General features: G+C 38.8%; 1 protein-coding gene and 1 long non-coding RNA gene across 2 annotated transcripts in view; one reads left to right on the forward strand and one right to left on the reverse strand.

The window, feature by feature from the left end:
- grk3 (G protein-coupled receptor kinase 3) overlaps positions 1-2,910 on the reverse strand; it is a 226,843-nt gene extending 223,933 nt beyond the window's left edge. The window contains exon 1 of the mRNA XM_052032176.1: positions 2,010-2,910. Coding sequence (XP_051888136.1) covers positions 2,010-2,122 — 113 coding nt within the window. The 5' untranslated portion in view covers positions 2,123-2,910. The remainder of the gene's footprint in view (positions 1-2,009) is intronic.
- LOC127579405 (uncharacterized) overlaps positions 2,493-25,559 on the forward strand; it is a 68,658-nt gene continuing 45,591 nt past the window's right edge. Inside the window, exons 1-2 of the long non-coding RNA XR_007957667.1 lie at positions 2,493-2,626; positions 23,534-23,592. This is a non-coding gene — a long non-coding RNA (uncharacterized LOC127579405). The remainder of the gene's footprint in view (positions 2,627-23,533; positions 23,593-25,559) is intronic.

Here is a 25,559-nt window from a genome sequence, read left to right on the forward strand (position 1 = left end):
TATTCCACAGACTAGATACCCAATCTGGTTTGTATTACTTATTACTATGTTTTATCACCAGAATAAACAACTAGGTTGATTTTAAGTAAAGTCAATCAAATGCCAAAGAATAAAATGTTCCAAAATATCATAGCAAGGGTAGAATAATACAGTCAGACTCCTCTTTCATTAGCGAGAGAGCTCTTCGTAATTCACAGGCACTGCAGAAGTGAGTTAAGGGCCTTTCAACTCATGAAAGCACAACTATAATTTACAGACATCCAAGTAATATTATAAACACAGGTTCACTCCAGGAAGCTACATTTGCTTAACTCCTAGTTTTTTTTTAAACAATTAAGGGATTTTTATAATAGATTGCAAGGGAAAAGGTATTAATTGCTGATAAAACCATACAGATGCGGGCTCCAAATATGGAATATTTTAATCGCCAATACTTAATTATAACATCCTAACAATCTCATAGCTACTTTGAAACAAAACTAAAATTAATGTTTTTTCTCACTTATTAAGAAACCAGTTTCAGCAACCATATATCCTCTGAAAAGTTCACTATCGTATTAGTTTCCTGCAAATGCATCAATTCACAATTGCAAGAGCTGGTCAATTGAAGTGAGAATTTGATCAAAATTGACAAGTGAGTCTCTTTGAAGAAAAATTGCATAACTTTAAATACTTTAAGCTAGGCACTATGCACTACAATGTAACAGATATCCCAGACCATTTTATGGTTTAACTATATATTTTAATCACACACTCAATCACGTACTATACACAACACCATATTTATAACAATGCAGCTCTATTCTTTAAAAGTATTAGAAAATAATTAGCAGCAAATTAGGGAGATTTCATATCAGTTTACCAACTCTTTCTCAAACATTTAATCTTGAAAGGTCAGATCGAGTTACAGTCCTTGAATACATAAAATTTGTAACATTCACACACACAGACATCAATTCATTTCCAAATGTCATTTATTTCATTTAAATTTCCAATAGTTATTGTTCACAGTTAAGAATCAACGTATCCACAAACTCTCATAACTCACACTGCATGCTCTGCTCTATGGTTATGTTTGTTCAGATCAGGCAGGAAGGAAACATAGAACCCACACAATCGCGTTACTCCTAGCATGAATGGCCTATTCTCAAAAACTAAAATTTATGTACCTTTTCCTCTAAAAATTAATTTAGGTGCACAATTTACACCAAATGTTGCATTCACTTTTATATAATACATTATTCATCTTTAATCCTACTTTACATCAGCTTTTCTCAAATATTTCACATAATTCAGACACTGCATGAGGGCCTAATCTTAAATTTTGCTAACAGTGCTATTTTAACCAAAAAATGAATTTACCACTTTCTCCAATGTATTTGCAAAACAGATCTTTTTTTTATTTAAATTAATTTTAATCAAAACAAATTTTCAAATATAATTCTTACTGGGATGCATAAATGCAGACAATGACAGAAAACTGATGTGCTGGTTCCAAAGGAACAAAATAAATAATTTTAACCTACACTATTTTGTGTTTGCATACACTGTCTGCAATGAGAAAATATATTTCTCGATTTTAAAAGATATTTATGATCCAGATCGCACAATATCGAATCACTTCAAACAGGTTACTCCTTTAAATTAATTTAAATGATAATTTAAAGACAATTAAACAATAAATAAAACAATTTTGTGATTCATTCAAATTTGGATATTAACGACGGGGATGCAGAAAATGTCTCGAATCCCACTGTCGTTTCAGTCCTGTTGGATTTATATGGAGGTTGGGCACGTATGATCTTTTAAGCTTATATTTTTAACGATTTAGATTTGAAGATGTTTTGTAATAAACTGCTTTTGAGAAATCGTGCAATAAATGACAGCTGCTGCTGCTGCTGTGTTTTGATGGTGCAACGCCTGTCATGACAAACAGGCTGTATTTTTTAAATTCGGATATGGAGACATTTTCCCCTCAATATTCGTTATTTCTTTTTTTCAATCCTTACCTGGGCTCTGGAAGTACAATTTTCTTGCTGGCTCTGGCAGCTGGAGTCGATTTGCTTTTCTCCATCGCCATTAAATAGCTCACATCAGCCAGCACTGCCTCCAAATCCGCCATCTTGCCAGGAGAGACAGAAGCAAAGGGAGCCTCTCAAAGAAGGGCACAAGCCGAGGGACACGGGCACCCACAAGCACCCAGAGACTGCCACAAGGCAGGGAGGAGGAACGCTAAAACCTCTCTGGGGAGAAAACAAGCAACCCTGCTTCAGACAGGGGAAAAACCAGGCGCTTATTCGGGGAGCTAACAGCCAGAAACTCTGTCCAACTCTATCATCTGGGAACCAGCCAGGCTTCAGCCTTCATTCCTGGAACAGGAAACCTCCAGAATGATTCTAAAGATTCTCAGGTCTTCTCCTCTGCAACAGTCTTTATTTTGTCTCTTTTTCCTTGGTACACACTGATGCTCTCTGTTGTACAGTGGCCATGAGCTGAGACTGAAAGCTTTTCACTTCCTCCTGGTGTCAAGGAAGGATCTCTTTGAAAACGTGGAACTGGAATAATATTTTTCGTCAGAGGCTCGCTGGATCAGGGTAACTCGGTGACTGAGGCTTCATCTGCACGGGTACAGGAATTTAACAGCATTATCTTTAGTACACAATGGGGGAAAAATAAAACAATTAAAAAACGCGCTTCACTTGCTTTGCCGTTGAAGCTGGAGGAGCTTGTGAAGTGCGTTTCTGATGTAAGATGGCACAACGCGGTTGGTGTCAGGAAGAGCAATGCTATCAAGGTCTTGTCAGATTCTCATGGTATTTAATGAGATAAGGACCGTTACGCAGTGACATGAGTTCTTTATGCAATTCAAATACAGAGAAAGACGATTTAATATTTACTAGGGTGGGTTGGGCAATTTAATTTGAAATAACCTAGTTTTAATTATGTCAATTTTAAAATAAACGCAAGGAGCCAGCTTTTATTGTGCATTTTTGGGTCATTAGTGTTCAATGGTGGTGTAGGCTAACCGGCAGTTTTTGTTTACCATCAGCTCTAGGTCCAGTGCAGACAGCAGGATCAAAAGTTCACAAGATTGATCATTTGGCTGGTCTAGACCCATGAAAATGCAGGTCAAAGCTTGCAGGTGTAAAAACCCAAACCTAAAGTTTCCTTCCCTCTTCATTGTGACTCTTTTTAACTGAGGTATAATTCCTCAGTAATGGAGGCTGTTACCATGTTGGTTTAGAACAAGGAAGTTACTCACAATCTCTCTTAGTTTGATGGACTACAGTGCACTACTATGGCTGATGAACCTATCTCTCCAACACCCAAGCACTGAAAGGAACCATAACATGTTTGATTTAACTTTTATTGTTTTTATTGATACTTCTGCTTTGTCAGGTTAATTTTTGAAAGAGTAATTCTTTACTAATTTAAAATAATTTTTTACTTGTACCGTGGTGTTGCTTGGGCCACATCACAGGTCTAAATCCACTTTGGTAAGCTTGCTCAAAAATCAGCAAAATTACTTTGAAATAAATATTAAGGTGTAATCAAAACTGTCCTATATTGTATGTACATAGAATACACATGAGAAACTACAAACCCACGCAGGAATGGGGTGGGATGGGAAAAGCGCACACCTGTTAAGCCCGCCATAACTCGATGATTACAACTTTAACTTTTTATGGTCTTAAAACAAAAATCCTACTTCCACGAAACATTCATTTATTGCAAAATCAGAACAATGGAAAATGTACTACATATATTGCACATCTTAAGGACATCTATTCCTCCATTTGTAATGCAGATTCTTTGTATGTATTCACAGAGACACAAGAGACTGCAGATGCTGGAAATCTGGAGCAATGCACAAAGGAGCTGGAGGAACTCAGTGGGTCAGGCAGCATCTATGGAGGGAAATGGACAGTCAACATTTCAGGTTGGGACTCTTCATCAGGACTGGGCCCAATCCTGATGAAGTGTCCCGACCCAAAATGTTGACAGTGCATTTCCCTCCATAGATGCTGCCTGACCCACTGAGTTCCTCCAGTTCCTTTGTTGCTCTTAGTATGTATTGCATGGATTTAATTTCTCATCTTAAAATACTTGTATATCTGCTCATTTTTCTCCTCATCCCACATACACATCTTCTGAAAGGACAGACATTTCCAAGGTTACATTTGTACAGACACCAACCAATATCTCATACACATGTACAACTTGCATGTGCAACTTCTCTGTGAATGTTACACTCCAAATCCAATCCTGGGCCTTGCTGTGTCCTCATTTGGCATCCAAAGGCATACATTTGGGATTAAATATAATGGATCGTATTCATGGGTAAAGAGCTTGGCTCCTTCTCTCTCCCAGAGTTCATCAGCATGGAGTTCAACTCATGGCATTGAGACCACCTTGGTTAAAGTCATAATAGACAATGAGCAATCATTTCGCATTGCATTTGATATAATAATCAAAGCTTTCTTCTTCCATGATATTTCTGTTATTCAGCTCTTTGAGTTCGCCCTCTCATGATTCTGCTACAATGTGATGGCCCTAACCTTGGCGAAATTGATGATCATTGCTGATGAGCTACAGATATGATTTGTGAATATATCATGGAATTTGATATTAATTGTTAAAGTAAAATGCATCTGTTTAATCATGGTTCTCATACTATATTCTAAAATATTGTGTACAAGGTTTAACCCCACCTTTAAAGGATCAATTATATTTTGACCTGCTGCAAGCAACATGGTTAGCTAGAATGCCTACCATGAGCAATTTCAGGAAAGACTAGCCATTTGGGCTCTTTCCTAAAAGCAGTACATCTCTCATCTAAAGGGTCAAAGTTGGATAATCAACTTGCACCATCTGAGCCTGTTTTATTTATGGAAATTACAGGGGGGAGAGTAAGTGATGAAGTCAAAATGTTTTAAATGTAATAATCTAGGATACAAAACAATAAATCACTGACTTGAATAAGGATCCCTGAAAGATGTAGCTTTATAATATGAGACTGCTGGGCTTCAGTAATGCTAAATCCCAAGGAATGAATCAATATTTATAGCCAGTAATAGTGAGCATGTGACAAACAAAAGGCTTGCATTGTATAAGGTGAGCCTTTTACGAGCATAAATCATATTTAGTTTTGAGCATTTAGTATGTGAAGGGCAGGAGTTAATGATTTGGTATAATTAAGGCAAGTCAAATTTCTATAAGGCAAGTAAACGCTAATAGAGTAATTTTGAGAAAATAATTTATTGACAAAAGTATGCAATGGCTGTGTACATGAAACGTTAAAAGGCATTTGATATGTTGCCATATAGGAAGGTTTCCGAATAAAATTAAGCATGCAATATTAATCTGGCAGCATAGATAGAACATTGCAATTAATACATATTTTTCAGATTGAAAGGATGTAAATGATGGTGTCCCTTCGTGGTTAATGTCAGGAATTGTATTTTTCTGGGAATACAAAAAAAATTAAGTCTTGATTACAGCACAATATCAAAATGTGCTGTCAACACAAAAAGTAAGAGTATAATTAATTGTGAACAGTTCAGTCACTGAATTCACAAGACCACTGAATTCAGGATTAGCAAATTGGATAGATGGATTTCAGATGAGATTTAACATGGAGAAATGTGGTTTGATACATTGTGTGGGGAAGAATAAGGAGAGGAAATGCACATTTAAATGGGAAAATTTTTAAGAAGTGAAGAATCATGAAGAAGTGGAGAAATTTAAGGATCCATATTCTTAAAAGTGGGAGGAAAAATTGAAAAAGTTCCTAGGAAAAAAAATATAGAAGCTTGGGTTTTATAAATAGAATCATGAAATAGAAAGCCTAAGAGGCATTTCTCTATCGATACAAATTACTTTGGTTGAAATTAAAATGCTGTGTCTACTTTTGGGCAAAGTACTTCAGGAAAAAAAATATGAAGACCATGAAAATAGTGTGTATGCAATTTCCCAGCATGTCAGGAATGTGAGATGTTAGTTATCAGGAATGATTGAACAAACTGGGACTTGTGCTTTCTGTTAGTTACTTCAAATAATTCAGTCAAATAATAGTCAAGCATGATATTCTGTTCTAAAAGTAAAAAAACAGACGTACTCGTACAGCATTTTTATTTCCTCGAGACATTCTGAAATACTTTATGGCCAATGAAGGGCATTTGAAATGTAGGCACTGTTATAACGTAGGAAAGGAACATAGCAACTAACTAGTGCACAGTATGGTCCCACAGACAACAAAGTGATAATGAGTAGATAATTGGAGACAAGAGACTGCATATTCTGGAATCTGAAGTGAGAAACAAACTGCTGGAGGAACTCAGCTAGTCAAGCAGCATCCATGGAGATAGGAGGACAGCCGACTTTTCAGGTTGAGGCCCTACATCGGGATTGAGAGTATAGAGGGGAGCAGCCAGTATAAAGAGGTGAAGGGAACGGGTGAGGCTGGAGTTGGCAGGCGATAGATGAAACCAGGTGGGGAGGCAGATGATGAGCATATGGAGCTAGGTAGGGGTGCAGATAATTGTTTTTGTCTAATTTTGTTGATTGAAGACTAACTATTGAACCAACACCCTGGGATGTAGTTCCCTGCCCTTTTTCCAAATGGATCTTCTACATCCTTGAGGCTTTGATTTAACATCTCATCTGAATTAATTTATATTCATTTGAACTTTTGTAAGGGTCACATGCTGTTACGCTTTGGTTGTGCTGTGGTGCTTTGTGGGGAAAAAAAATGTCTGAGCTAATTAAGTGCAACCATCACATGTACTTTCAGGAGCAACATTTTTGGACGTGATGCTCTAAAACTTTGAGGCACTTTGACAGTGTTATAGAATGCTGAGCCAGAATAAGTATTCTTGAGATATTGCTTCAGAATCAGGTTATCACTGACATATGTTGTGAAATTTGTTGTTTTGTGGCAGCAGTACAGTGCAAGACATTAAAATTACTATAAATTACCAATAAATAGTGCGAAAGAGGAATAATGAGGTAGAGTTCATGGACTGTTCAGAAACCTGATGGTGGTGGGGAAGAACGTGTTGCTTTATGACAACTTGTGTTGTTCATCAAAGTTTGGAGTTCTTTATTCTGTCGTTTAAATGAAGCTGTGTCGGTTTAGAGATACAGGAAATACATGCAGTCATACCATTTTTATATTAGTAGCACAACTCTAATTTATTACGAGTATACAACAGTACGGAATTATGTAAATGCTGCATCCAGAGGTCATCTGTAGGAAATAACCTAGAAAGAAGTTTACAAGAGGCATCCTTAGAAATAGCAATGTGTTTTTCATTGTTTTAAAATAACAGTGTTTATCTTATGGTGTGCTGCTGTATAAATAAGTGTTCTTTATCTCTGGAACAGTAAATAAATTGTTTATAAAAGATATAAGCTGCTGAAATAACACTGCCACACACATTATCGGGAGATGATAATGTTATTTTCCATACAATATTTAATTTTTCTCTAATGACCTATAAAAACCCATTATATCTTTTTCAGCTGCTTATTCCTTTTAGCTTATAATTTTTTGGCAGTGATTGTTTGTTCTGAATGTAATTAATGGTACAGCAGCATAATCAACTCTCCTTGTAAACAGTTATATTGCATATACAGTATAAATTAAAGTACGATTATTATAACCCTCTATTTCTATACTTCTTCCTCTTTATTCTCCTTTTTTCATCTAACTTTCCAAGGCAATATAAAGTAGTTGATTACTGATGTAATTGTACAAACTTTACTGAAGTTTCTGAAATCCTGCTTAATATTCAATCATTTGGAAAAAGATGGAAGCACAAATATCTTCCCATAGCAAGAGGAAAGGCATGTTTCCACATCTGCACTGAGAAATATAAAAATATTCTAGATTTGAATTCTCAGCTTAAGCAAAGGAATTCTGCAATTGCTACCTTTTGTTGCAAAGTTATCCACAGTCCCAGAAGTAAGGTTTGATAGATTAACTGACAGATTTGATTGGAGACCATGCCTGAATAATGCAAATCAATTAAACATTTAGGCATAGGAACTCAACAGGGACTAGAACCACAATCCTAAAAGGATTTGATGACACTTGTCTGCTGACAGTTGCAGAAAAAGCTGTTGCATGACAAAGTGAAAAGATGCTGCCATTTGGACCCATACCAGTCCTCAAGCTTTTCAGATTTACCTTGCTATATTAAATTCATCACTTGGTGTATTCCCATGTAATAATGCTTATATTGACCAACTCTGGCAGTCTATTTACCTCAATCAAACTCTAGGTACATCTTGCATATTTGATCTAACTGAGTAAGTTAAACCCTACATCAGTTGTTTTTGACTTGTTTTATCTATGTGTCCCCGTAAGCCAAGCTCAGCTAATTTTTTTGCTCCACTGCACAGGCATACTTTGTTGCTTCAGATGATATGCTATCTAATCATGCTGTGGGAATATGCTAACCATTTACCCTGTCATTGTAGACTATTGTATACCTTTGTCCTTGATCTAAGCTAGAAAGACTACCTGATGCAAAGGTTACAGTGTTCATGATAATTTAAAAGCATTACTTTAACTGAGAAGGATTCATCAGAGTAATTTCCCAGCAGATTTTTAATCATTTGATAATTGTGGAGGCTACATCTGCGCAAATTTTGGCATTCCGCAATTTGCAGGAACAGGTGTATTTGATAACACTTTGTCAGCTGATATCAGTTATATCTGGAAAACATATCAGCTGCTATTCCAGTCATTTGGAAAAATTGAGGCTTCCAAAGTAAAAAATGTTAACTCAAAGGTACCAAAACATGAAACATAATGAAAGTTAAAAATAGTTAAAAATCATACCAAAACATAGTTATACGTTAGCCTCATTAGGTTACTAGGTATATTGTATGTGTTATTTATATCATGTTTGTCATAAGAATGCTGCAGAAAGGAGCAAACTAAGGCATATGAGAGCAAATAGGTTACAGGGAAATAAGTGAGGAAAATGGGATTGCTCTGACAGCTGTCATAGACTCTGGCCAAATGGCCTCCTCCTATGTTGTGAGGAATGATTCAAAATTCAGACATGGCAGTATAGGATAGTGTCTCAGCTCCATTTATTCCAAGCAAGCTAATTGGACAAAATGGTAAAGCAAGAAGCAGGGCTGCTGGATCTGTAAGTTCCTACATCCCTGGCCTGACAGAGTACCACAATATAGCTGGTATCTCTGGTGAGCTCATGACATACCAAAAGTTGAGGCTCAAGAGGAATTTTAAAAACAACCAAGGAGAATTTTAAATAGAGGTATCATTTAACCAGGAGGCACAGGGGTTTGAGGTGAACAGGACTTGGTACATGATAGATTTGATACAAGTTAAGCGTGGCAACAGAGTTTTTATTCATCTTGCTTACGAAGGTTGGAACAAGGGAAGTCAGACAAGTGCTTTGTAATAGTCAGTTTTAGAGGTAAAAACATGGACAAAAGCTTGAACAGCAAATGAGGTGATGAGTTATGCAGGTGGTCTTGCTGTTGTTGTGGATATATGGTACAAAGCTCATCTCTGAGTTAATAGTCTGTGAGAGAACTGGAGTCAGGGAATGGGAATTGACATTTGTGACCGGATCCAAATTTAATGATTTTAGTCTTCCCAGTAGTTAGTTGGGAGAGATTTTTGCTTATCCAATGTTGTGTGTTGGACAAGCAGTCCAGATTATTTGGAATCAGTAAAGAGGTCAAGGGAGGTGGTTATCAGTGTACATATGGAAGTTGAGATCATTTCAGATGATATTGCCAAGGAGCATGATACTGATGAGAAATGAGTGCAGTCACACCCAGCTGGACAGCGGTGGAGAAGCACTGGAGGAGAATGGTGTGCTCAGCCTGGTCAAAACATAGATAGGATGAGGAGGGATGGATAACTTTTTGTCACAATTGCATGGAAGAAAGAAGGAAAGATTCATTTAACCGGAACCTTTTTCAGATCCCTTGCACAATATTTTTGAGAAGAGGCTTGACAACAGCACGTTTGAATGGGACAAGGACAGTACCTGAGGAGGCAGAAGCAGAATCAATAAGGTATGCACATACATATGTCTGTGCATGTGTGTGTTGGGGGTGGAGGGAGATGGAGATGCTGATGGCAGAAAGGGAAGCTAGATGCTCAGCTGCCAAATGTGAATCAGAGCGACAGGTGTGACTCCCAGACAAAGTAATACAAAGAGGACATTAGTGGTGAAGTTACTTAATGAAGTGAGTTCAAATGTAGAAATTTGAGGGCTTGGTGGGGTGGGTTGGTGATAATTGGAGAAAAATAGCAGACAGAGTTCATGATATCATAGAGTTATACAGCACATGAACATGTCCTTGCGTTAATTGGGATTGAGGGTAGCGGAGATGGGATAGAAAAGTTTAAGAAGGTGATTTACAGAAAAGGAAAGAAGCCAAGGATTTTCTTTGCATTCCAGGTTGATCCTGGAATAATAATCTGTCTTGTCACATGAAAGTAAGACTCAACGAATGTTTGTGATCAGGCCAGATCTAGCACTGAATGCTTGAGCCGGTTGTACACAACTTTTCAAGTCTGCTCAGAGTCATTACTTTATGACATTGAAATTTTAGCCAATGAACTGTAGGAGCTGGTGTGATGAAAAACTAAGTGTATGCACTTGAATAATTTCAACGATACTACCTTAAAATCTCACGCTGAGTTAGAGAATACATTATTTCCAAACAAGGCTTCTTGTATTATCAGTGCTCCTGGTTTCGGATGAGTGAATATGTATGTTTATCAGATGATGGTCTGAAATTTTTGCCAGTATACGAAAATCTATTTTTTTTTTTGTTTATCTTCATTTTTTTTTGAAAAATCAGTTAGCAACATGGAAAGGGATCTGTGTGGTAGATTTGGGAGGAGGGCTCAACACTTTGGAAATTGACAGTGCAGGAAAAGTACACTCTTCTGGAAAGAGGCGCCCCTGGAGGCACTGCAGTTTGATTGCACATAGTGTTATTCTTGTGTTTACAGAAGGAGTAAATGTGGGGGTTTGACTTGATGTGAGATTCCATGGATCAGGCAGTTGAAGAAGACAGAAGCAAACACTGTTTGGCAGCTTTTATGGCAGGGGCCTTTAAGTGACACCAGTAGAGGAAAGATAAAAGGGAAGTATAAATAAAGAGTACACTCTGTGGAGAATGGGAATATTTAAATATAAACGCTTGATGCTACTTGCATGTTTTTATGCAAGATAGCAAATTTATTTTTATATTCAAGATGAAAATGGTGTCTATCTTTAGCTTTCAAAATTTCTGCAAGCTGGTGAGATGTATCAAACAGTAGGCTAAGAATGGCTATTTGGGTTGTCAATTATAAAAGTTATGCTGAAACCTTCCTTGGATAAACATAAATTGAGTGATTTTAATTGATTCACCTTCTCTTGGCTAAAAACACATCCATGATTAAATTATAATTAAAAGGCTATTCTTCATAATGGCTGAATAATAAATAAGAATGTACAAAATGAAACAGAACTTCCATTGTTTGTATCATACTCTGTCCACCAAAAAAGTTTAGTTTAAACAGCTGAGAAGGTCCACACTGGCCTGACTTGGGAAAAAAAATTGGCGTCCCTTCATCACCACTGGGTCTAAATCCTGAAATTTGCTATATAACAACTCCTTATTGAGCATTCAACAGGACTGCAGCAATTCAAGAGTGGCTCATCACTACCTATCAATTGAATTTATTGCCCAATCATGAATGGACAGTGAATTCTGGCTTTTCCAGTTTTGCCCAATTCCTTTAAAAAAAAGACTGTAATTTAGAATCCTCTACACAAGGAAGAAACTTGCTTCTGCCTATTTTTCTGGACCAACCTTTCACAACCAGTCACAGAGCGGAAACCTGTTAACTGGTGGAACAGAGACTGTCTTGCAAAATAAAATTATTTTAAAAAGAAACAGAGGTATTGATGGAAGGTAAGGTGACTTGTGGTGAGCTGGAACCTGAGAACATTTGTAATAGTGAGGTGTTTCTTTTATAGTTTGAGATTCAATTCCAAAAGATGGAATTTATCAGAAGGTTCTCAGTGTAACCACCTGATAAATAAGATTTCTGGTGTGTTTCTAATAATCTTGCTGGACCTTAAATAAAGTTCAAAAACATATGTTCATTTAGTATTTGGCTCAAAAAAAATTAGAAGCAAGGCAGGTGCCTATCTCTGATCTGAATACGTTATTCTCTGCAATATAATGATAAGAAAGCTCAAAATGTTGTTAAAACAAAATAGTCTTGTTAAACCTTCCCCTGCATGGTGTCAGAGATGCATTCTTCATCAGTTGATATAGAAAAAGAGAAAAGCAAAAAATGAAAAAAGATCAGTATCTGTTCCTTTAATCAACTACATATAATCATGAACACTATTCCAGTTATTTAATTTAATAGGGATAATTCTGCAAATACACTCCCTGATCCAACAAGTTAATCAAGAAAATTACAGATTATTTATCCATCCCATGTCTATTATTCTACTCTGGGCCTGCTGCGTCCATTGATAGCGGTTGGGAGATTTCAATTAATCTTACTGGTGAAACAAAGGACTGCAGATGCTGGGGTCAAGATGGAAAAACACGATGATGCTGGAGGAACTCAGCAGGCCAGGCAGCATCCATGGAGAAAAGCAGGCGGTCAATGTATTGGATCAGGACCCTTCTTCAGGACTGAAGATAGGGGAAGCCCAATATATAGTAGGAAAAAGCAGAGCAGTGATAGGTGGACAAAAGAGGGGAGGTGGGGTGGGCACAGGGTGGTGATAGGCAGGTGTGGGGGAGGAGGGGAGAGCAGATCCACTGGGGGATGGGTCAAAGGTAAAAAGTGTGAGGGGGGGAGAAAAGGTAGTAAAAAAAAGAGGCAAAGAAAAGAAGTGTGTGGGGGGGGGGGGGGGGGGGTGGCAATTACCTAAAGTGGGAGAATTCAATATTCATGCCATTAGGCTGCAAGGTTCCAAGACAGAAAATGAGGTGCTGTTCCTCCAGTTTGTGCTTGGAATTCTCCCGGCAGTGGAGGAGACTGAGGACTGTCATATCAGTGATAGTGTGGGAGGGGGAGTTGAAGTGACGGGCAACAGGGAGATGCAGTTTGCGGTTACGGAGAGAGCGCAGGTGTTCTGCGAAACGGTCACCTAGTCTATGTTTGGTCTCACCAATGTAGAGGAAGCCACACTTGGAGGACTAAATGCAGTAGATGATATTAAGGGAGGTGTAGGTGAATCTCTGTCTCACCTGTTTGGGTCCCTGGATAGAGGTGGTGTAGGGGCAGGCATTGAACCTATGGCAGGGGCACTGGAAAGTTCCCGGGGTGGGAGTGGGGTGGGGGCGGGGGTGTGGAGGTGGGAGAGTGAACTAGGGAGTCATGGAGAGAGCGGTCCCTGCAAAAGGCAGAAAGTGGTGGGTTTTGGCCAAGGATGGAGAAAATTAAACAGAGTTCCTGTGGTGAATTCTACCTGACAACTAATGTTCCTTTATTTACGAAAGGCAGCAGGGATAGCCAGGTAACCAGAGACAGGTGAGTCTTTGGTCAGTGGTTAGGAAGCTATTGGAGGAAATCCTAAGGGATAGGATTTATGTATATTTGGAAAGGCGGGGGTTGATTAGTGATGTGCAGAGGAAATCCTGCCTCACTAATTTGATTACTTTTTGTTTTGAGGAGGTATCTAAAAAGATTATGGAGGCAGGGAGGTGGACATGTCGTCTTGGACTTCAGTAAAGCATTTGACAAGATCCCGTATGGTTGGCTGGTCCAGAAGGCTACGGCACTTGGGATCCAAGGTGAACTGGCTAATTGGATCCAAAATTGGCTTAGTGGTAGGAAGCAGATGATGATGGTAGAAGGACGCTCTTCTGATCGGACCAGGACCCTTATTTGTAATTATATATGAACAATTTGGCTATTAATGTAGCAGCTATGATTAATAAGTCTATTGCTGTTCTGTTCTATGTAAGTTTGCAGATGACATGAAATTGTTGGTGTTGTGCATTGTGAGGAAAGATGTTTATTGCTACAGCAGGAAATAGATCATTTAGAAAGTGGAGGAGACATTGGCAGATGGAATTTAATCCTGCAAGTGTGAGGCGATGCATTTTGGGAAGTCAAGTGGGGATAGGACATGTATGGTAAATGGTAGGGTGCTAAGGAATGTTGATGAACAGAGGGATCTTGGAGTTTAAAGCCATTGTTCCCTTAAAGTGGAAACATGGGTAGATATGGTGGTGAAGAAGGCATGTGGCAGGCTTTCCTTCATAGGTCTGGGCATAGAGTATATGTTGCAACTTCAGAAAACACTGGTTTGACCACAGTTATGTGCAGTTCTGGTCATCACACTACAGGAAGATGTGGTTGCACTGGTGCAAAAGATGTTGCCTGAACTGGAGGATGTTCATTATGGGGAGAGATTGGATAAACTCAGTTTGTTTTCCCTGGAGTAAAGGAGATTGAGGGGTGACCTGATGGAGGTATACAGATTTATAAGAGGCATAGATAGGGTAGATGATCAGAATCTTTTTACCTTAATAGAGGTAGCACACAACATAAGGACTGGGTTAAGGCGAGAGGAAGGAGTTTTAAAGGGGATTTGAAAGGAATTTTTGTTTTGCATAGAGAATGGTTGACTTCAACCAAACTGCCAGAGGAGGTGATGAAGTCACTGTTTAAGAGACATTTAGTCAAGCACTTAAATAAGCAAGACATGGAAGGATATGGACTTTGTGTGGATGTGCAAAAAGGTCAGCATGGACATGGTGGGCCGAAGGGTCTGTTTCTTACTGTACATCTCTATGATTCCTACAATTTTGGTATGCATTACCTCATGTAAAACATGACATGCACAGTCGGCAAGATTCTCCTTTGTCCCTCTAGAGGAAAAATGGTATGCAATTAACATCTCAGAAAGACAACAAGCAAATTACTGCAATTACTGAAATCCCTGAAGCCATGGGAAGAGGAGGCATTAAACCAAACAGACAGATAACCAGAGGACAAATTTCAGGAGAAGATCAGTTGGCATGTGAAAATAGATAAATATTGGTCAAATCTCCTCCCAGTTTTACTATCATAGTACTCTTTCAAAGAAATGTGGGCTTATACGCACATCTGTTCTTTCTTCATGAACAAAATAATTGCATTCACAGCTACGTTGTAGTAACCAAACAGCATGTGCAACTTTGCAGCTGCTGGGCAAATCCACACCAATTTTATTCTGACATTTCACTTGTCCAAGAACCAACACAGAGAAACCCACATAAAAAGAGTTAATTAAACTATCATGAGGATTGTCACTGAGCATTAAGGAATTTGAAGAATTGGAAAAGAAAATGAGAATTATTCTTTGTAAGTGTAGTTAAAGAAGGTACAAATAATTACACATGGATGAGGAGTCAGAAGGCTAAGAGAATTGATCCTCATCTGCAAGTTGTGTGAATGTGTTTCCACACACTTACCTGAGCTAGTGGTAAGTGAGAGGAACACAATGCCTTCAGCTGCGACAGAAAGCAACAACACACAGGACATTCTGATAACCTAGATTTGCTGCAGTATCACAACACCAGGAATAGAAGCTTTGAACAGAATGTTTTCTTGAGATTTCCAAGACTGACTTGATGTGATTTAGTCTGTTGTGTCACTGACCAGTAGCACCTCTGTTCCTTTGCCCTGTACTGTTGACCAACAATGAATGGCTGAGAGGCTGCTGGATCTCTGGATGGTGCCACCATGCCTGCTTCCTTGAGACCCTCCCCAATGTTTATGGATGGAGTACACTTGCCTGATACTTCTGTGTCAGAACAGCAGTAGATGACAGTCCTCTGGTTCCTTTCAGAGCTGCACATCAATGGAACATTGAAAGCAACATCAGGCTGCCCAGGGGCAAGTAGCAGAGATGGAACAAGATATGGTTACCTCAGTCCAACAGCAAGATGTTACAAGGGATGGTTACCTCAATCCCCTGATCCTTATGCAGAATGAATGCAATCAAGGGCGGTATAGTAGCTCAGCTAGTAGAGCCACTGCCTCACTGTTCCAGCAACCTGGGTTCAATCATGATCTCTGGTGCTGTGTGGAGTTTGCACGTTCTGTGATTGACATAAGTCTAGGTGCTCAGGTTTCCTCCCATATCCCAAAGACCTGCAAGTTAATCACTTAATTGGCCACTATATATTGCCCCTAGAGTGTAAGCGAGTGGTAAAATCTGGGGAGAGTTGATGGGACTGTGGGGAGAATTAAAAAATGGGATCAATGCATCTGGGTACTTAATGTTGATGTGGGCTGAAGGGCTTGTATGATTCGGTGTACTATCTGTTGTAAAGTTGGTTTTAAAGATGCATCCTGGAATTGCATGAGAATAAGTGAAAGAAAGACATGTAGCCATCCAGAGAAAGAAAAGTGAGAGGTTATCTTGTGTTAAACTTTTTTCAACAAAATAGAATTTGACTTTTTCTGCTTTGTCCTTCATGCAGGTTAAAGTCATGCAGCAAAGGGCATGCTTATTTGGTCCCGAATTTTTCAATAACTGAATATTAGCTTGGTTATACAGGGGAACTGAGGGCATGTTCTAAGACTGGGATTGTACAGAAAGGATCCTCCTCTATTTGAAGTTGGGAGGAAGGAGCTATAGTAGTGATGTTGGTTGTAACTATCTTAAGCAGAAGACTTCAGTAATGAGATAGCACCATGGATCTTGGGAAAGATAATAATCCTGTGAAATTAGATTGTTCTATTTCTCTGCTGCCTAGCTCTCTTACCAAAAGTAATGAATTCCCAGCTCCAATTCAAAATACTGCCTGGTGAGTGCATGCTCAGATGGCTGACAGCACTGCAATGCCTAGGGTGACAAACATGAGCCTATATTATATAAAGTTGTATTTTTTCAAAAAGCATCAAAGCAGAAAAATAATCAAGGCTGCAGCTGCGCTTTTAAAAAGTGGCAGAGCTCCCCATTTACTACCCAGTGAATCGTATATATGCTGTTTAGAAGTAATTGCCATTAATCTAATCCTTTCTTTTTCAATCTTTTTATTAAATTTCACATTAATACACATAACAATAGTGATTATACACATGGTGCAAAGAGATCAGGATTACAATAGTAACAATTGACATATACAAACACAGGGAGTAAAATATATAATCTGAACCTTCCAATCTCTTACTAAGTGAACATGATACAAAAGAATTTGAAAAGAAATTTGATTATATGAAAAGAGAACCCCAAAATTAAAAAAAATAATAAGCAAACCAAAAACTTCAAAAAAAAAAGCTGGACTGTTATTTCTTCGGTTAAAAGAACATTATTATGTCATTAGGTCGGCTCCTCTATATTCAAATAGAAGGGTATTGGAAGGGATTAGAGAAAGGTCTGCTTACATCATATGGAAATACTGAATAAATGGGCTCCAAATTTCCTCAAATTTAAGCAAAGGATCAACAGTACCACTCCTAATTTTTCCTAAGTTTAGACATGTTATAGTTTGAGAAAACCATTGAAATGTGGTAGGAGGTATAGGATCCTTCCATTTAAATAAGATAGATCTCTTGGCCATTAACGTAACAAATGCAATCATACGACAAGCTGAAGCGGATAGATGGCCGGAATCCATCATTGGTAACCCAAAAATTGCAGTAATAGGATGAGGTTATAAATCAATATTCAATACAATTGAGATAATATTAAAAATGTCTTTCCAATATTTTTCCAAAAGAGGGCAGGACCAAAACATATGTGTCAGGGAAGCCACCTCCGAATTACATCCGTCACATATAGGATTTATATGGTGATTAAAAACGCCATTAATCTAATCCATGTTCGTTATCAGCTGCATATACTGTGTTCATAGAAAGCTTTAATTTCTGGTGGGTGTCAATGTCAAATATTAACTGGTTGTTTTGAACCAGCAGAATTGGGAACCAAATACAGGGAGATGTAGGCAAAATACGAAAAAAACTGTAGAATTAGATTCAGGAACTCTCCATTGTGCTGTGAAACTCTCATCTCCACCTGACTTGGTTAATCCTGGCAAGAACTATGCCTTCTAATTCTTAAAGAATCCAAAATGCTCCATCTTTAAAAGTGGTAAGACACTGATCTGTATTGTACATGTACGTGATCTCACTTGTGCTCTGTAAGTGGACTGCAGGAAGGGCTAAAAGTGCAAGGGAACTTCTGGAGAATCACTTTGGAGCAATAAATTAATACAAGATGCCAAAAATTTACTTGCCTTGAACGTGTGCTGAAATTTTTACAAAAATGGGATGGAAATTCTAGGCTACTGAGTTGACCAAAGACTGGCAATAATCCAGAAAACTCTGCTTTATCATTTGATTTCCAGGCAATTTGCCTGGACTCATATTTGACTATCTGTAACTTGTTCCAATTTCACTTATTCTAGAACTGATAACAACATTGGGTATATTTTTCTTTCCTCCGTGCTTTACTCCCCATTGCTTCTCTAACCTTAGTCCTCCCAGAATATTGATGCCTGGCCTATTTTCTTCATTCTTCCTACAATTACAACTAACTTGAAATTGTCACCTTTAATCCCAAATGACATAAGAATCAACAGGAAGCTATGTGAATGAGGAATAGCAGAGCCAAGTTCATGCTTGACCTTGGATTAAAGTTTTATGTATGGTATTTCAAATAAGAATCGCAGGATAGGAACAATGATCAGAAACCAGACAGATTGAGGGTAGTGTAGTAGATGTGGTCTACATGGATTTTAGTAAGGCATTTGACATGGTTCCAACATGGTAGGCTTCTTCAGAAGGTCAGAGGGCATGGGATCCAGGGAAGCTTGGCCATGTGGATTCAGAATTGGCTTGCCTGTAGAAAGTGGAGGGAGAGCATTCAGATTGGAGGGCTGTTTCTAGCGGTGTCCCACAAGGATTGGTTCTGGTACCTCTGCTTTTCGTGGTTTTTATTAATGACTTGGATGAGGGGGTAGAAGGACGGGTTGGCAAATTTGCAGATGACACAAAGGTTGGTGGTGTTGTGGATAGTGTAGAGGATTGTTGAAGATTGCAGAAGGACATTGATAGGATGCAGAGCTGGGCTGAGAAGTGGCAGATGGAGTTTAATCCGGAGAAGTGTGAGGTGGTACACTTTGGAAGGACAAACTCCAAGGCAGAGTACAAAGTTAATGGCAGGATACTGGGTAGCGTGGAGGAGCAGAGGGATCTGGGGGTCCATATCCACAGATCCCTGAAAGTTGCCTCACAGGTGGATAAGGTAGTTAAGAAAGCTTATGGGATGTTAGCTTTCATAAGTCGAGGGATCGAGTTTAAGAGCCATGAGGTAATGATGCAGCTCTATAAAACTCTGGTTAGACCACACTTAGAGTACTGTGTCCAGTTCTGGTCGCCTCATTATAGGAAGGATGTGGAAACTTTGGAAAAGGTGCAGAGGAGATTTACCAGGATGCTGCCTGGTTTGGAGAGTATGCATTATGAGGAGAGACTAAGGCTTTACTCTTTGTGGAGAAGGAGGATGAAAGGAGACACGATAGAGGTGTACAAAATATTAAGAGGAATAGATAGTGAACAGCCAGTGCCTCTTTGCTAGGGCACCAATGTTCGATACAAGAGGGCATGGCTTTAAAGTAATGGGTGGGAAGTTCAAGGAAGATATCAGAAAGGTTTTTTACCCAGAGAGTGGTTGGGGCATGGAATGCACTGCCTGGGGTGGTGGTGAAGGCAGGTACATTGGTCAAATTCAAGAGATTACTAGAGAAGCATATGGAGGAATTTAAAATAGAGGGATATGTGGGAGGAAGGTGTTAGATAGTCTTAGGCGAGGATTAAAGGTCAGCGCAACATGGTGGGCCAAAGGGCCTGTACTGTCCTATGTTCTATGTTCAAACCCTGGATGATATCCCTTCCTTCATCAACCTGCCTCATGCCACAGGTCAACCAGGATATACTAAATCCAGTTGTAATGTGTTGGCACTATCCAACTAAAGACTGCTTAAGTCAGCATGAACAATGAATTAAACCTTGGCCTTTCCTAAATCTCTGTCTCTATTTAACATCACATAACATTTTTCTCCTGAGGTGTAAGGAAAAACTGGTCCAAGAAGCTGTATTGCAAAATGCAGTAATTTTCATTCAAATGGAAGTGTTTGTGGAGTACTAGTGAGTTCTCGATATTCAACAGTAGCTGTTTTGTGTTTTCAGTCGTGTACACTTCATACAGCGGATCATTTGCAATGTACCACTGGATGATAGAATGGGAAATGTATTGAGAATAAGTGTAAGGAATAAAGAAAGTACAAAGATAGACAAGAATAATTCCAGACATCAGTAAGGGGGAAGTTGTTGGAATGAGCTGACTGTAAATTTGTGTACTCAACTGTCCAAAAATAATTTTACATAAAAATGCAAAATTAAGGAAATAAAGCTGTACAGAGAGAACTGTGACTATCATTCATGTAATTAGTAGCCATCTGTTCCTGGAATCTAAGTGATAAGTTTGTAAACAGAATTATAATGACAGTGAAACATTACAAGTTCTCTGGGAAGATTAGGTGTTCTTAAAGGCAATGTTCACCAATGCCAAAGAGCCAATTTTAATACAATATGCCCATCAGAAGCTGGGAGTCTAGACATTTACAACTGCATAGGCCACTTACTTATTGCAAAACCACTGAGATCAGACTGTTCTTGACTTTAATGTGCTCAACATTGTTCCTATCACACTATTTTGTACAAATACTGACTGAGCCTTTTAGAGGTGGAGCGTGTACCTGTGTGCTCCAGTGCATAAAATATTAGAGTTATAGTGCATACTATATTAAGATATGACACACATAATCAGTGGGTCACAGTGCATATATCAGGCAGTATTACAGTGAGCTATATTGTGCAATATAGGATGCTTTTGAGCATTTTATTGTTCACTTCTGACACTATGATGTGTTATGCATCAATAAGTAGCAAAATAATGTTGGATCCATCAAAGTGGTTGAGTTCTTACCACATCCAGGATGTTGTAAGTACTTACCTTCAAATTCATTTTGAAACATGATACTTGCTACAATATACTAAAATGCTAAGCTATACTGTAATGTGAAGCTATACCATATTGCATAAGACTGAACCAAATGTGTTGTTTAATAATGGAAAGTTGGAACTCTATACAAATAGGCCAAAGAATGTCTTGTGGGGAAGTGGAAATGCCATACTCTGCAAAAGAGATTATTTTCCTGACATTGAGACTGAAGAAAATTAGTTGAGCATGGTAATGCTTTAACTTGTGATATCAATGGCCTGTCTGTGCTTGGTGCTGAGGCTAATAGCAGAAAATATTTTATTTCTCATTACTGACACCCCTCGGTTTCATGAACAGAAAGTCAGTGTTCCAAATTAGAAATGTGGATCTTGTGCACAAAATTCATAACATTTCATTGCTTTTATCTGAGAGATGATGAATTTCTTGTTTTTCTCAAGCTGATTAGAAACTGCGGGCAAGACCAAAGATGGAGGAATTAGTTGCTCTTGGGTATTTCCCACTAGTGATCTGAGGTGACTATTCAGAGATATAGGAGAGTTATTTTTGGGTTTACACATCATAATGAAACTCTGCTCAATCACCACCACTTTGTCTAGTGATGGACTTCTCCTGTTCCAATCTTGGCTCTTATTTAATTGAAAGCCTTGTGAAATACCAAGATGTATGATGTAGGCAAAATGCAGGTTGTAAAGAGCAGCTGAGAATGTAAATCTATTGATCCGGTGACAGAAACTTGCATTTTCAAAAGCTATAGATTCACAGAAGGAAGGAAAAGTGAGAAGCTCTACAGCTTTAAGGTCCTAAGCATACTGTATAAAATGTCTCAATCTTTATTTTGTTTAGAACTACAGATAGGGGAAATATTTTGAGTTCATACAACAATCTTGTCCCTGTTCTTGATTAATGCACACATCATGGTCATAAAGGTTCTTCCTGGTTCAGTCCTGGTTTTGACAATGTTTATTTAAATGCTGACGGAGGCTGCTTTGCCTGGTTGGAGAATCTAGAACTAAAGGTTATAGTTGCAGGATAAAGGCTCAGCCATTTATGACTGAGATGAAGAAAATTTGTTTCCTCAGATGATTGAGAACCTTTGGCATTCTCTATGCAAAGCAGCTGTACTCATTTATTCAAGGTTGAGATGTATAGATTTTTGGCCATATCGAGGGATATGGAGATATGTCAGGAAAGCAAAGTTCATGCAGATGGTCATTATTAAAGATGTGAGGAGAAGTTTGGCACCTATAACTTAAGTTGAAAGCTGGCTTTATTGGGTTATAACCAGACAGAAATACCTTTATAAATACATTTCAATTGTATTTCCAACAACATGCATTTGGAATGAAAATAATTTGTATAGCTCGATACTGGAGACACATTGTGCTATTAACTGTTTATATGTATGGTCTGAATTTTTTTCTCATGTTTCTCTTCTGTCCTTTATGGGCTCTCTCCCTTCTGAGCCATTACCATTGTTAATTTGCCTAAGCAATTTTATCATGCAGAAGAAGACATTTTCTTTGTTATAGCAGGTGGGAAACCATAGAGATTATCAGATAATTTGGGAGGTTAGGCCTACTGACACCTCACTGCCAGAACTTTACCATTGAAATGCATGTGAAAGGGCAAGGCAGAGACCCAGAGTCCAAGAATGTTTTACTGCTTTCCACCACTGCTTTTTATGGATAATTGTGGTAAACAAATTGGAGAGAAATTACTTTGAAGCAAATTCCTTTCTCCAGTTAGGTCAAGAGCCTTGCCTTTTAATTGAAGATTGTCAGTTAACTGGATCTTCAGGTGCTGCTATGTTAGTTCTCTGCTTGAACAACTAACATTTTCTGAGCAACAGGAAACACATTAGGTGTTCAGGCTACATAGTTAATAATTCCCAGACATGAAGGTGCATCTTTTACTTGAGTGGACAGAAATAACTGGCAGAATTCTTTGTCCCCAGGGGAAAATCCAGGGCTGGATGTCAGCAGACTATTTGGTTTTGAAGTCAGTGCAGCTGACCCAAGTCACTTTTGTCTCACCTCCATTTTCCAGGAAAAATAATTGGTTAGTGATCAGAAGCAGAAATCCTAGCAGAAAATTCTATCCCTCTGGGCCTTTTATGGTTCTGCCTAGTTGCTGATGCCTCCAGAGAACAGTTAAGTACAGGCCGGGGAGTGCACTTGCAGCGTTAGACTTAATAAGAGGCAATGTCTTTGCCAATTAGAACAATATTCAGCTGTAGTTACCACTTCGGAAAGGCACCTGACGTCTTCTGAAACTTCTATACATCATCTTCAATTTAGTCTATTTTTTTTAGTGTTTGGCAAACATGTAAAAACAAAACCTGCTGTTAAAGGTTCCGCAATTTTAAAGGAGAATTAGGTTATTACTTTTACTTTACTGAAATGGAAAGGCTATACCTTTATAATAATGCAGGTTTTGTTTTCTTTAGACTGCTTCAACTTGTCTCTTACCCTGCTGTTTTTGCCCTTCCCTAGGTCATCTGGAATACTGGATTGATGGATAATCTGATCAATAATCTGAATCTGTCACACAGGTATGTGAAAAGGTGAAGGATTAGATTCCAGTTGCACATAAATGTGTGATTTACTCTGCCTATGCATGTCAGGAATACCAGTACCGGCACGTTAATAAGAATGTAGCTGCTCAGAAATTTTTGCGAGTCCTTTTCTATTATATTTTGTGGTTTACCAGATTGGCAGTAGTTGAATCACAATATTGAAGGGATTACTCCGAAAAGCTGTAAATAGGAATAAAACTACTGCTTCTGTATGGTAATGGAATAGACATTTTGTTTTTGGAAATAGTGTGTGGCATTCTGGTGATGTGAAGATTCAGAAAGCATAAAGGAACCTTGAGTGTGACAAAATTCTGTTGCAAATTAATGCATTATTTATAAAGGGTAGATGGATGGCAGGAAACTATATGCCAGATAGCTTTGTGTGTCATGGGAAAGAGCTGCAATCCATTATTAAGGAAGTAGTGGCAGGACATTTACAAAATCATGCTATAATTAAGCAGAGTTAAGGTGGTTTTTGAAAGGGAAGTCCTATTTGGCAAATGTATTAGAGTTATAGGGTCAAAGAGCAAGGAAGTCATGTTGAGCCTTTAAAAATGCACTAGTTCAGTCACAGCTGGAGTACAAGTGGCAGCCATGTTATGGCATAGGGTTTGTATTCCTAGAAAATGGTCTATATTGCAATCTTCCATAAAGCAACGCCTCATCATCTATGCATGTATCAGAAAACACAAGTTGAAGAAAATAAATTCTGTGTTTATTTATTTACTACTTTCACAAAGTTCCTCGAGAGTGAATTTTATTCCATATCTCAAATTTTTGTGCAGTAATTTGTGAACTTTAAGGGCAAAGTTCTGTTACCCTGATGACTACAATGTAGGGGTCACATGCTTTGTGTCCAGTTCCAAACACCACACTTTAGGAATGTTCTGAAGGCTTTGGAGAGGGTCTAGAATAGATTGACCAAAATGATTCCATAGATGAAGGACTTTAGTTTTGTGGATGGACTAGAGAAGCTACGATTGTTCCCTTTGGAAGAGAGGAGGCACGAAGATCTGATTAGAGGCATTTATAGTCATGAGGGGTATAGATAGTAGAGAGAAACTGTTCCCTTTGGTGGGGATGGGGGGGGCACAAAAGGTCACTATCTAATGAATGTAGAAAGAAGGTGATTGGCATAAGGATGATAAGTGACATGAAGCAACTTCTTTTTAAACAGATTGCGTATTTAGAAATGGGAATCAACTGCCAAGAGTGGCAGTATAGGCATTTGGGAGGAAGCAACACAGAAGATGCTGGTGGAGCTCAGTGGGTCAGGCAGCATCTGTGGAGGGAAGTGGACAGTTAACTTTTCAGGTCGAGACCCTTCATCTGGACTATAAGATAAAGGGGAGGTATCTGGTAGAAAAAGGTGAAAGGAAGGGGTGGAACAAGAGCTAGCAAGCAATAGGTGGAACCAGGTAAGGAGGGATGATAGGCAGGTGGAGGAGGGGGAGTGGAAATAATGACAGAAGCTGGGAGGTTACAAGTGGAGGTGACAAAGGGCTGAAGATGATAGAATCTGATAGAGGAAGCTGGAGCAAGGAATCAAGTGAGGGAGATGGGGAGGGCAGACGGGAACAGTGGCGGAAGGGAACCAGTGGGAGGAATGTGTGGGTTGTTTGCAGATGGAGTGGGTGGAGGAAGGGAAAGAAACGGTGCTGGGAACTATGGTGAGCGTAGGAAGAACTGGGTGGATCAGGAGAAGAGAGAAAAGGGACGGAGGAGGAGCAGTTTAACAAAACTTGGAGACTTCAATGTTCATGCTGTTGGGTTGTAGACTACCCAGTCAGAATGTGAGGTGCTATTCCTCTAATTTGTGTTTAGACTCACCCTGGCAGTGGACGAAGCTGAGGGCAGACATGTCAGTGTGGGAATAGGGAGGAGAATTATGCTAACAATCAGCAGCTCCAGACTCCAGCATCTGCAGTCTTTTGTGTCTTCAT

This window comes from Pristis pectinata, chromosome 17 (assembly GCF_009764475.1).
Source record: "Pristis pectinata isolate sPriPec2 chromosome 17, sPriPec2.1.pri, whole genome shotgun sequence".
In the NCBI taxonomy this organism is placed as follows: Eukaryota; Metazoa; Chordata; class Chondrichthyes; order Rhinopristiformes; family Pristidae; genus Pristis; species Pristis pectinata.